The sequence below is a fragment of the Coregonus clupeaformis genome, unplaced genomic scaffold (genome assembly GCF_020615455.1).
Source record: "Coregonus clupeaformis isolate EN_2021a unplaced genomic scaffold, ASM2061545v1 scaf3115, whole genome shotgun sequence".
Lineage (NCBI taxonomy): Eukaryota > Metazoa > Chordata > Actinopteri > Salmoniformes > Salmonidae > Coregonus > Coregonus clupeaformis.
Window position 1 is genome coordinate 1 of NW_025536569.1, and position 13,688 is coordinate 13,688.

General features: G+C 43.7%; 1 protein-coding gene and 1 pseudogene across 1 annotated transcript; one reads left to right on the plus strand and one right to left on the minus strand.

Moving 5' to 3' along the window:
* The first annotated feature begins 47 nt into the window (after positions 1 to 47).
* On the plus strand, positions 48 to 4,384 carry LOC123481190 (annotated as a pseudogene).
* LOC123489652 (PCI domain-containing protein 2-like) lies at positions 4,256 to 11,142 on the minus strand. Its single transcript, XM_045220079.1, has 10 exons — positions 11,039 to 11,142; positions 10,886 to 10,940; positions 8,851 to 8,954; positions 5,993 to 6,068; positions 5,665 to 5,907; positions 5,460 to 5,533; positions 5,218 to 5,343; positions 4,730 to 4,853; positions 4,502 to 4,597; positions 4,256 to 4,273 (listed from the first exon to the last, which is right to left on the minus strand). Exons 2-10 carry the CDS (start codon positions 10,925 to 10,927, stop codon positions 4,256 to 4,258), a joined length of 903 nt encoding a protein of 300 aa, XP_045076014.1. The 5' UTR covers positions 10,928 to 10,940; positions 11,039 to 11,142.
* Positions 11,143 to 13,688: the final 2,546 nt, after the last annotated feature.

Here is a 13,688-nt window from a genome sequence, read left to right on the forward strand (position 1 = left end):
CATCTACACGCAGGTGTCCAAGTACATCGACTGGATCCGGGGCAGTCATGGGGAAGTTTCTCCCCAAGGAGGGGGAGGAGGAAGACGAGGGGGCGGGTCAAATGCACTCAATGATGTGGGTTTGAGGGAGACAGAGGAGAGAGGGAGAACCAATCAATAAAGAGGCTTGAGGAATTATGGGCAAGAAACTTGTGTGTTTTGTTGTTTTTCATTGTTTTTCACAAAATGTCTCTGAGACCAAGTAACTTATGCTAAAAAAACAAACATGTTTTGTTTGAATGTCCATTCATCACATACCAACATGAAACTACATCACACACTATAAAGTTGAGTCAGGACTGCCATTAGGCAGACATTTCCCTACTGTTCCAGTTTTTTAAAAGTACAAACTGAATCGATCGCATCAGAAAAAACAGCAGGGTTCAAAGGTCACCAGTGACTTGAATCACTGCTGGTGTAAGTACCGAGCACACACGGATAGGTGGGTTCTCTGTTTGCTCTATTGTGTGTACAGACTAGAGTCCATCTGTGGGACGTTGTGTTTGTGAAGCCCTAATGTGATACAATGAGTTTTACTGAGTATTCAGAACGTTTCATCTCAATTTATCTTCATAACATATTAGGCATATTAGTAGCATATTTGGTAGCTATTACATTACATACAATTACTAATGAGGTACCATCTTTAAAATGTCCAGAGCTGGCACCAGCTACATTAACTACGTCAGGTGACAGGGAGGTCCACATAAATGACACTATCCTGGAGAAATTCACGACATAAGCACAACTTTGTTGGCGTATATAGAATGACTAAAAACGGACATTTCGGCTGGCAAGCGGGTGGGGGTTTACCTGGCAATGTTAACCTGGCAGCGTGGATGTGTGTGTCAGACAGAAAGGGAGTGAGAGCGCAAAGAGAGAGAGATAGACAGGGCTGCAGACAGGATCTTGGCACAGGCAGAGAGGCTTGTGGGCACTGTGTGGATGTGTATTATAATGGGCTCGTGGAGGCGATGGTGGGTTTCTGTCTCTCTCTCTTCTGAGCAGTGTCCTCCTGGTCCACAGCTATGGGAGAGGTAAGCCGCTGCACTGTGAAAGCTACAGGACCAACATTTAGTTAATCATACGTTCAGGCTGACAATGACTTCGCTAGCATGGTTTTCCAGTCTACCGCTATGGATAGCATGGTGTTGGGTATACAGCAGTGGAGGCTGCTGAGGGGAGAATGGCTCATAATAATGGCTGGAATGGAGCGTAATGGATGGAATGGAGTGAATGAAATGGTATCAAACCCATGAAAACCATGTTTTTGATACAATTCCATTGACTCCATTCCAGCCATTATTATGAGCCGTTGTCCCCTCACCAGCCTCCACTGGTATACAGGAAACAAACTGTTCTGTATTTAATTCAGTGGCATGAAACTCAGTGATGGGACCACTTAAAGTGAATCATCTTCACCATAATCCCATTGCTCTATGTATTATTTTCCACCATTTGCAATATTCTCCTCAACCTGGAAGTTAAAAAAATAATACTGAGTCACTTCTGGTTTGTCTCACTTTCAGTTGTTGTTGTTGTTCCCTATGTCTTCCTCCTCCTCCTTCTCCTTCCCCTCCTCTGCATGCTCCTCCTCTCCTCCTCTTCATCCACCTCCTCCTCCCCATCCACCTCCTCCTCCTCCCCCTCCTTCCCCTCCTCTCCTTCATCCACCTCCCCCTCCTCCTCCTACCCCGCCTCTTCCCCTCCTCCATCATGCTCCTCCTCTCCTCCTCTTCATCCACCTCCCCCTCTTCCTCCTACCCCCGCCTCCTTCCCCCTCCTCCTCATGCTCCTCCTCTCCTCCCACCTCCTCCTCCTTCTGCTCCTCCTCTCCTCCTCTTCATCCACCTCCTCCTCCTCCTACCCCTCCTCCTTTTCATCCACCTCCTCCTCCTCCTCCCCTTCATTCACCTCCTCCTCCTCCTCTTCATCCACCTCCACCTCCTCCTCCTACCCCTCCTCCTTCCCCTCCCCTCCCCTCCCCTCCTCTCCTCTTCATTCACCTCCTCCTCCTCTTCATCCACCTCCTCCTCCTCCCTCTTCATTCACCTCCTCCTCCTCTTCATCCACCTCCTCCTCCTCCTACCCTCCTCCTTCCCCTCTCCTCCTCTCCATCCTCCTCCCTTCCCTGACCCTCAGTGTTCAAACCCCCTGCGCACGCCAGCACGGTCTTCCTACGGTCGGGCGAGCGAACGCGTTCTTCTTGGAGGAGATGCTTCAGGGGAACCTGGAGAGGGAGTGTTATGAGGAGTCCTGCAACTACGAGGAGGCCAGGGAGTACTTTGAAGACACACCCAAAACTGTGAGCAATTTAGGCCTATAGGGTGCATCTCAATAGTCTAAAATGTATTCCTTTCCTTCAACTGCACTGATCTGACAACATAGGCTATCCCCTTATCCATAACTAATGCAGTAGTTTTCTGATTTAAACCCTGTGTCCGTTGTCTCTCTCTCTGTTATACCTCAATAGGACACTTTCTGGAATGTCTATGTCGGTAAGTCTCGTTCTTTTGAATCGCAGCAGAGGGGTGTTGGGTTTTCCCGAGTCCAGATATTGAATCCTTTCTCCCCCCTCTTCTTCTTCCTCCTCCTCCCCAGATGGGGACCAGTGCAAACCCAATCCCTGTCTCCATGGCGGCAGCTGCAAGGATGGCGTTGGAGGTTACACCTGTAGCTGCACAGAGCTGTACCATGGGAAGAACTGTGAAATAGGTCAACAGAACACCTACCTTAGAACTCTTTATGAGTGTGTGTGCGTGCATGCGTGTGTTCATAGTTGTGTGAGTAGGCTAAGAGATATGTTTGTGTGTCACAACAGATAAATCTCAGTGCCCCACCAAAGGGCCCTTTTCCTGTGACCACTTCTGCAGTCCCAAGTTTGAAGCATACCAGTGCTCCTGCACCACAGGGTACAAGATTCACAGTGATAAGAGGAGCTGCATACCTGCAGGTTAACGTCTACCTATTCTTTTGAATTAGACATCTGCAAAACTCCCGCTCTCACACACACTTTATATAGAGACGTCTCTGTTTCCTTAGTTAAGCACCCCTGTAGGAAGACTCCAGCCAACAAACCAAATAAACATAGCCTATCACGTCTGTCCACACAACCGCTGTCCGTGGCAAGTAAGTCCCTCCCCTACCAGCACAACGTAGAGCAAGGTGAGTTAAAGGGGAAGTTTGGGACCATGGATTACAGTTTCTCCTGGCCTATAGACTACTTTCAAGGTGAGGAACATTAAGTTGTGAAATATTGAACTTCCCCTTTTAACCTGTGGCTTTGTGATTGGCAGGTGGTGTTTGTGGATGAGGCTGGTGCGGAGCTGTGTAGCGGGGTGATCCTAGGGCCTCACGTAGTCCTGACATCAGCTAGCTGCCTGTACATGGGAAAGAAACTCCACAGCATGCAGACAGGTGAGTCCCACAGCGATCAAAACACTGAGGTTTGATATGGTTAGTGTATAAACCTCCAGCTCAGGCAGATTCAAATCTTTCTGAAAACTAACAGTTTCCTTCATCCCCTAAGGTGCCTCAAATAATAGTGTGAGGATCCCTCTATCGACCCAACTGTACATTCACAACCGCCACAAGAGGGGCAGTCTGGAGGGACGACCTGGCCTTGGTGAGACTAAATGAGCCCCTCCTTCGGCCCCTCTGTCTCCCACCTGTGCCTGCCCACTAAGGATTTCTGTGAGAATGTGTTGATGAGTCCAGGAAGGGAGGGGGTGGCCAGGGGTCCGGACAAACTCCGGGGGGAATCCCACGGCCACCCTGTTCTCTCCTACCTGCATGTGGAGGGCTGTCGAAACCAGGTGAACTTCTCCCAGCTGCTCAGTAACAAGATGTTCTGTATGGGTCGCCAGAAGGGCTTCTGTCGGACTGAGTTGACTAGGTTTAATGAGACAGACCTCAAACCAGGACTAACGAGGAACCGCAGCCTCTTGTCCGGGACCCCCGTTGTGACTGTGGAGAGGCATACAGCGTTCCTCACAGGCCTGCTCCTTTCACCACCCACATCACATGACTGTGGACAAACCCTGGTGTTCACAAAGCTGTCTCGCTACTTGCACTGGATCCAGCAGCACCTGGACATGACAGAGGTGAGGATGACACCACAAATTACCCAAGATCCACCTGGACCTTATGGGGTAACCCCAACCTAGGGTTAGCCTGATCCCTACCTGCACTGGACTTAAAGCCAACAGGGCTGCGTTCAAGATTGAAGTTGTTTCTGCAAGGTTAACAATGTAAATGAGTGTAGTTATATTGTAACGTGTACTATAATTATATACAATTATTAATCTCCCACACTTCCTTAATAAACAAAAATGTTGTACAAGGAGTACAAACAATCACTTTTATTCCAAAATCACAAAATATGACAAAATAAAATGCAACCTAAATAATAAGGAAATATATTTCTGGGAACATTTTCTGGGTGAAGGGGATTCTGGGATACGTAGATTAGGGAAGATGATGACAGCAGGGGGAATGGATTGGCCTTGCTGATGACCAGTTTCTGGTGCTGGTGAGAGATGTAGCCCTTGATGTGACCCTAGAAGAGGAACAAGAAGAGAGGTAATCTGCTGCTTCATGTCTTACGACTTTCTGAAATATCAGGTGTAGTGCTTAGTATGGTCAGAGAAAAAGGTCAGTGTGTGTGTGTGTGTTAGTGGTGGTATCTCACCTCACAGATTAGGTTGGCCAGGATACACTGCACCTCGTCAATGTCCACCTCTTCCACCTGCATCATTTTTAGAGCTACCAGGAAGGCATCTAGGGGTAACTGGTGAGTCTTCAGCAGCTGGTACCTTACACAAACATGTTAACAAAGAGTCAATATCGCTCTTAGGTTAACACACATGAAGTTCATAACACAAACATGTTAACAAAGAGTCAAAATCGCTCTTAGGTTAACACACATGAAGTTCATACCACAAATATGTTAACAAAGAGTCAAAATCGCTCTTAGGTTAACACACACACACCAATTCCTACTCCACCAATGCAGATTCACACTATAGGGCTGAACCTGAATCGTACTGTGCTGGCTCAGATCATTTATTTTCACACTGACCTTTCAGTGCGGTTCCAGCAACTATGATGGATGTGTAACCAGGCCAGCCCAGTACAGCTGGACTTGGCTCAGTAGTGTGAAAATTGTACAAGACTCACACTTTCTTGAAGAGGTTCCGGTAGGTGATGATCTTGAGCTTCTCGAGGATGAGGAAGATGCCACAGCGGATGAAGAAGGTCTCGTGCTTGGCCAAGGCCTCGTTCAGCAGCAGCAGGTTGCCCTCACTGTTACACAGACAGACAGACAGAGAGACAGACAGACAGAGAGAGAGATGAATGATAGAAAGAGAGAGGAGGAAGTAGAGAGGGAGATGGCGAGGAGCGGGAGGGTGGTGACTCACCTCACAGCTTTCGTGACGTCGGCAAACTGCATGAGGTCATACTTCCTGAGCAGCTGGTGATTAGGCATGTGACCCTGAAACAACATGAGCAACACCAGTCTCAGTCTCTGATTTACAATCAAGCTTTTTTGAATTTGATTTGGATTGAGACGTGTGTGGCTAGATGAGCACATGTTAAGGCTCTCTAAGTAAAGCTCTGTCTCACCAGCAACATCTTGACAGGCAGTAGGTAGATGAGGATCATGCGTTTGTTCCTCTGGCTGGAGCGGTGGCAGTGCTGGAAGGAGAAGGACAGGTACTCCTCGGCTGGTTTGTAGTCGCTGTCGAACATGGCCTTACGGCCTACGTAGTATTTGTAGGTGACTCTCTGGGCCATACTGTAATCATCCTTCAGGTTGGAGCTGTCGATGGCCCGGATCAGTGGCTTACACAGGTGTAGCTTGTTGATCTGGACACACAGAGCCATTTAGACACACAGAGATGTACACACATACACACACACGAAGTAGGCCCTATTCACACTACTGCCTTACCTTGAAGTATATCTTGAAGAGCTGATTGATGAGAAACAACATCCCCCACTTCTTGGAGTCGTCAATACCAGCCCGACTGTAAACGATAACAGTCAAGACATAATGGGTAAGGGGCTATGGTTGCTACAGTAAAGGCTGTAAGATATATAGTTTAATATGCTGTCAATAGTGTCCAATGCTGTAAGATATATAGTTTAATATGCTGTCAATGGTGTCCAATGCTGTGAGATATATAGTTTAATATGCTGTCAATAGTGTCCAATGCTGTAAGACATATAGTTTAATATGCTGTCAATAGTGTCCAATGCTATATGATATATAGTTTAATATGCTGTCAATAGTGTCCAATGCTGTGAGATATATAGTTTAATATGCTGTCAATAGTGTCCAATGCTGTAAGATATATAGTTTAATATGCTGTCAATAGTGTCCAATGCTATAAGATGTATAGTTTAATATGCTGTCAATAGTGTCCAATGCTGTGAGATATATAGTTTAATATGCTGTCAATAGTGTCCAATGCTGTGAGATATATAGTTTAATATGCTGTCAATAGTGTCCAATGCTGTGAGATATATAGTTTAATATGCTGTCAATAGTGTCCAATGCTATAAGATATATAGTTTAATATGCTGTCAATAGTGTCCAATGCTATAAGATATATAGTTTAATATGGTGTCAATAGTGTCCAATGCTGTGAGATATATAGTTTAATATGCTGTCAATAGTGTCCAATGCTGTGAGATATATAGTTGAATATGCTGTCAATAGTGTCCAATGCTGTAAGATATATAGTTTAATATGCTGTCAATAGTGTCCAATGCTGTGAGATATATAGTTTAATATGCTGTCAATAGTGTCCAATGCTGTGAGATATATAGTTTAATATGCTGTCAATAGTGTCCAATGCTGTGAGATATATAGTTTAATATGCTGTCAATAGTGTCCAATGCTGTAAGATATATAGTTTAACATGCTGTCAATGGTGTCCAATGCTGTGAGATATATAGTTTAATATGCTGTCAATAGTGTCCAATGCTGTGAGATATATAGTTTAATATGCTGTCAATAGTGTCCAATGCTATAAGATATATAGTTTAATATGCTGTCAATGGTGTCCAATGCCGTAAGATATATAGTTTAATATGCTGTCAATAGTGTTCAATGCCGTAAGATATATAGTTTAATATGCTGTCAATAGTGTCCAATGCTGTGAGATATATAGTTTAATATGCTGTCAATAGTGTCCAATGCTGTGAGATATATAGTTTAATATGCTGTCAATAGTGTCCAATGCTGTGAGATATATAGTTTAATATGCTGTCAATAGTGTCCAATGCTGTGAGATATATAGTTTAATATGCTGTCAATAGTGTCCAATGCTATAAGATATATAGTTTAATATGCTGTCAATAGTGTCCAATGCTGTAAGATATATAGTTTAATATGCTGTCAATGGTGTCCAATGCTGTGAGATATATAGTTTAATATGCTGTCAATAGTGTTCAATGCTGTGAGATATATAGTTTAATATGCTGTCAATAGTGTTCAATGCTGTGAGATATATAGTTTAATATGCTGTCAATAGTGTCCAATGCCGTAAGATATATAGTTTAATATGCTGTCAATGGTGTCCAATGCTATAAGATATATAGTTTAATATGCTGTCAATGGTGTCCAATACTGTGAGATATATAGTTTAATATGCTGTCAATAGTGTCCAATGCTGTGAGATATATAGTTTAATATGCTGTCAATGGTGTCCAATGCTGTGAGATATATAGTTTAATATGCTGTCAATAGTGTCCAATGCTGTAAGATATATAGTTTAATATGCTGTCAAGAGTGTCCAATGCTGTGAGATATATAGTTTAATATGCTGTCAATAGTGTCCAATGCCGTAAGATATATAGTTTAATATGCTGTCAATAGTGTTCAATGCCGTAAGATATATAGTTTAATATGCTGTCAATAGTGTCCAATGCTGTGAGATATATAGTTTAATATGCTGTCAATAGTGTTCAATGCTGTGAGATATATAGTTTAATATGCTGTCAATAGTGTCCAATGCTGTGAGATATATAGTTTAATATGCTGTCAATAGTGTCCAATGCTATAAGATATATAGTTTAATATGCTGTCAATAGTGTCCAATGCTGTGAGATATATAGTTTAATATGCTGTCAATAGTGACCAATGCTGTGAGATATATAGTTTAATATGCTGTCAATAGTGTTCAATGCTGTGAGATATATAGTTTAATATGCTGTCAATAGTGTCCAATGCTGTGAGATATATAGTTCAATATGCTGTCAATAGTGTCCAATGCTGTGAGATAAATAGTTTAATATGCTGTCAATAGTGTTCAATGCTGTGAGATATATAGTTTAATATGCTGTCAATAGTGTCCAATGCTGTGAGATATATAGTTTAATATGCTGTCAATAGTGTTCAATGCTGTGAGATATATAGTTTAATATGCTGTCAATAGTGTCCAATGCTGTGAGATATATAGTTTAATATGCTGTCAATAGTGTCCAATGCTGTGAGATATATAGTTTAATATGCTGTCAATAGTGTCCAATGCTGTGAGATATATAGTCTAATATGCTGTCAATAGTGTCCAATGCTGTGAGATATATAGTTTAATATGCTGTCAATAGTGTCCAATGCTGTGAGATATATAGTTTAATATGCTGTCAATAGTGTCCAATGCTGTGAGATATATAGTTTAATATGCTGTCAATAGTGTCCAATGCTGTGAGATATATAGTTTAATATGCTGTCAATAGTGTTCAATGCTGTGAGATATATAGTTTAATATGCTGTCAATAGTGTCCATGTCCTGTGAGACTCACTTGTCGCTGGCACACACTCTGAAACAGCCCATCAGTTGTTCAGCAGCTTTCTCCAGCATGTCTCCCAGCTTGCCTTTTCCCTTCCTCAGGAGCTGCTGCTCCGCCTGGACAATAACACTACAATCATCAAACCCCTCCTATAGTGTCACGATCGTCTAATGAGGGAGACCAAGGCGCAGCTGTCATGCGAGTGAACATATTCTATTTATTAAATGCTCACATGAACAAAACAATAAACAACGAATGCGTGACGTCTATGGTACAAACACGAACACACATGAATAAAATCCCACAACCCGAAAGAAAAAACAGACAGATTAAATATGGCTCCCAATCAGAGACAACCAGCCGACAGCTGACACTCGTTGCCTCTGATTGGGAGTCACACCGGCAAACATAGAAAATAGACAATCTAGAACACCCACCAACAAAACAGAAAACATAGAATGAACACACCCTGGCTCAACATAATGAGTCCCCGAGCCAGGGTGTGACAGTATCCCCTAAAGGCGCGGACTGCGCACCGCGCCTAAATACGAGCAAAAACAGGGGGAGGGCTGGGTGGTCATTCCTCCTCGGCGGCGGCTCCGGCTCGGGCTTGATCCCCACTTCTCTCCAACCCCCCAAAGTACCCCTGGTCCTGTCTAGCCCCGCTGGCCAGAGCCGGACTGACGACACGCGCCCCTGGCTTGCGCGTGGAACAGGAACGGACCGGACCGGGCTGACGATACACACCCCTGGCTTGGTGCGTGGAGCAGGAATGGACCGAATGGGCTGGTGACGCGCACCACAGACTTGGTGCGGAGAGCAGGAACGAGCCGGACAGGGCTGACGAAAACGCACCACAGACTTGGTGCGGGAGCAGGAACAGGCCGGGCCGGGCTGGCGACGCGCACCACAGGTTTGGTGCGGGGAGCAGGAACAGGCCGGGCCGGGCTGGCGACGCGCACCACAGACTTGGTGCGGAGAGCAGGAACGGGCCGGACCGGGCTGGCGACGCGCACCACAGGTTTGGTGCAGAGAGCAGGAACAGGCCGGGCCGGGCTGGCGACGCGCACCATAGGCTCGGGTGCGGGAAGCAGGAACATGCCGGGCCGGGCTGACGACACGCACCACAGGCTCGATGCGAGGAACAGGAACAGGCCGCACCGTACTGGAGACACACACCACTGGCCCTACGCAGGGATCAGGAACGGGCCGGACCGGACTGGTAACACACCCCAGTACCTCTCGCCGTGCCTCCACACTTTCCCTCTCCTCTGTGACCAGTGGCCCCCTTAACCTGGCGGCCTCCTCTTCACACCCGCTGGACCGTCTCCTCGCGGCCTCCTGCTGCCCCGTCGTCCACGTCGTGAGCCCCCCTAAAAAAATTCTGGGGGTCTCTCCTCCCCATGGGCCAGGCCTCCATCGTTCTCGCCCACCTCTCGCTCCTCTGTCTCCAACCCTCGTCACTCAGCTCCTCAATGGGCTTGACCCAGTCGAAGCTCTTGATCCATTGCTCCATAGACCAGCCTCTCTTCTCTTCACTTAGCGAGGCCCAGCCGAAACTCCTACTCCACTGATCCCAGGTCCTTCCTCTCTCCTCCTCATGCTGCTTGGTCTGGTACTGGTGGGATTTTCTGTCACGATCGTCTAATGAGGGAGACCAAGGCGCAGCGTTAGAGTGAACATATTCTATTTATTAAATGCTCACATGAACAAAACAATAAACAACGAATGCGTGACGCCTATGGTACAACACGAACACACACGAACAAAATCCCACAACCCGAAAGAAAAACAGACAGATTAAATATGGCTCCCAATCAGAGACAACCAGCCGACAGCTGACACTCGTTGCCTCTGATTGGGAGTCACACCGGCACACATAGAAAATAGACAACCTAGAACACCCACCAACGAAACAGAAAACATAGAATGAACACACCCTGGCTCAACATAATGAGTCCCCGAGCCAGGGTGTGACATATAGGACATGACTTATCCATCACTGGATCAGAAGCATTCTAGAGCACAACTGTTTATGTTCACTTACATTATTGGCAAATATCCGTAAGTCCAGCGTAACAGCGAACATCACTGGCAAGGCCCTAAACAGCACATATAGAGCAGTTATCCCACAGACGTGTATATGTAGAATAGAAAACATTAAGGCCAAATTGATATTTTTTGGCATGCTTATCCTTACCAGTTCTCCTCTTTGTGAGATTGGAAGGCCCTCAAGAATGACGTAGAAAGTCAAGGAGGAACCGCAGAGAAACCATGACAGAACAGTTTGGAAATGTACTAGTCTACATTTTTGTGTGTTATAAGAAAGGGATAGTCCATTGGCTAGCAGGCCAAAATGTACATATTTGTACGCTTTGGGGTGGCAAAATGAAATGATGATTTTCATTAAGGTCCATATCTTTGGGTTACATTTTGGTATGATAGCCACATATCGGAGGTAGCTAAATGTGGCTATCACTGCATTATATGTTATGACCCCTATGTGGTTAGTTGGGCCAACAGGATTGAGGGTATGAAATGTAATTTTGTATTATCAGGGAACAATCTCCTCAAACTAAGGCAATTTGATAAGTTATTAACTTCATGATACAACACATTAAGGGTTGAAACAATAAGAATGGTAATGACGTTTTTTGGGGGGCCCACCTTGGGGGTCAAAGGTCCTACATGTATGCATTTTGGGGTATATCAAGCCAGAATGGACAGTACTGGGATGTGATCTGTTATCACATGGTACCATAGATGATACCCTAGATTATAACTAAATTCACACAGAACAAGGAGACCAATTGGGGCAGTTGTTTAGCTATATAGAGTCATCATAGATTTGGTCTATAATCAGTCCCAGCAACCTATTTTCAAAATGGCAGCCATCAATTTCAATGGGGAGGAACTGCATTGATTTTGCATGGACATAACTGAATAAATAATTGCAATAATGTCTTAAAATGTGTGTTACAATGAGGACACCTCAAAATGATGGCCCAAGTATGTCAGTTATATGTATTTAGGTAAATATGACCAGAATAGTGGTAAAAATATGATAAAAAAGCTGCTTCGGAACGGGCTGAGTGTTGTGGCGTTTCAAATATATTACGTTAAAACACTTAGAAAATGTTGATATGAAATGCAATACGATTATGTAAATTCTGTTAAAATGAAGAAATGTGATGTGAAACCTTCCCTGTATATTGAACCCTAAAGGATATCCCATACAAATGTATTACGTCCAGCAAAGAGGTACTGGCAACCCTTTTTGGCAAAATGCCTTCATAATGAGTGTGTAGCACATAGGGATGTGTGAAACATAGTCCTCAGCCTGAAGTGTCCTCACAAGAGCCATCAAATAGCTAGCTTTTCAGGTGGGGCTGACTGGTAAGACGCTTTAGGAGGGCGGTCAGTGTGCTGGGCAGAGGTCCAAAGTTCACACCAGGTGTGGGCCGAATCGGGAGGATGTGGTACTCACTAAGCAAGCAGCGTGACGTCCTTTACAAGTGCACCACCAAACTTTACATAAAGCTTGTAAAATTCTAAACAATGATGCCTAGCTATTAGTGATTTAGCATAGTGTACACATTTACCCAAATGGCTGCCAATCAGCTCCAATTGGTTTTAATTGGATTGGTCTGTCATTGACAGGTGTAATATGCCTTATCATAATAACAAATATATTATAGTTATGCTGATAACACAACCAAATTAGGCAGGGTTGCAAAATGAATAATCTTTGTAAAATATTAGCAAAATTGTTCCAAAAATGTGCAAAAAACACTATTCATATAATTGGTTCTGGTTATCATTTGCATCCCTAATTTCTGTATTTTATTTTCAAACAATTAAAAATGGATTTATACAATTCCTAAAGGGTTCTTTCACTGGTTTGTAGTGATTATAATGATTTACAATATTATGCCATACTGTTAAATGTCAAATCTAAGTCTTGAATCCTGACATTCCAACATAACATTCTAACAAACTGCCTGATGATGAGGCTGGTTAAGTATTAAAGCCTTTATAGATGGTGTCTAGTTACACTATTTATGGTGAAAAATGATAATGTAGTATAAGGCCATCTGAAATATGTATTGGTTAATGGCTACTGAGGGTTGTTGAGGGCATCAGCAAACCAATTGCTTAAAGGCTGGATTTGTTCTAATCACCAATTACATCATTTCTATTAAAATTTTCAACTAGCAACTGAACTAATGGCTACAAAATGATTAGGTAACATATTTCATGAAATAACTTGTAAGGTTAGAGAGCATAATTTCAAAATCATGATGGTCAGTGACAGAAGAGATTATAATCACCTATGTTAATTTTTTGAGATAATTTGTGTTTACATAAATCTTCATGTTAACTTGCTGGAACAACTCAACAAATGGCAGATCACACCTTTAATTTTAGCATGCTGAGTATTGCTATACAACAGACTATTACAGGTGGCAACAATAAAACCAATATGCTACCAGATTTAGATCTCTTGGACATAGATCTCTTGGACTCCCAGTTTGACCAATTTCCCTAAAACAAATATGTAGATCTGCTATTTGTAACATTGTTGTTTCAATGATGAGCCAGTCTAGGTAAATTATTAGATCAAATGGCAAACATTAACCAAATCCCGTGGTTTTTAAGATGAGATCCACTCAATAGAATGTTCCATTATTGTTTCATATAGTCATTTTCAATGACCATGTGAACATTCCAACTTGTCTCAACATTCCTTTATCAGCCTGCGAACATTCTATTGCTTAAACTCCCATACAACAAGATATCTAAAGGTGTGGAAAACATAGAAAGCTACTTTTTGGGAGAGAGGCTATCAT

What these genes read in the sequence shown, in the direction of transcription:
- LOC123489652 (XM_045220079.1), bottom strand. Translation starts at nt 10,927, where the DNA reads ATGTTCGCTGTTACGCTGGACTTACGGATATTTGCCAATAAT. An exon ending in AGAGTGTGTGCCAGCGACAA is followed by an intron (nt 6,069 to 8,850) that starts GTGAGTCTCACA and finishes TATCGTTTACAG; the next exon opens with TCGGGCTGGTATTGACGACT. An exon ending in TGCCTGTCAAGATGTTGCTG is followed by an intron (nt 5,534 to 5,664) that starts GTGAGACAGAGC and finishes ATGTTGTTTCAG; the next exon opens with GGTCACATGCCTAATCACCA.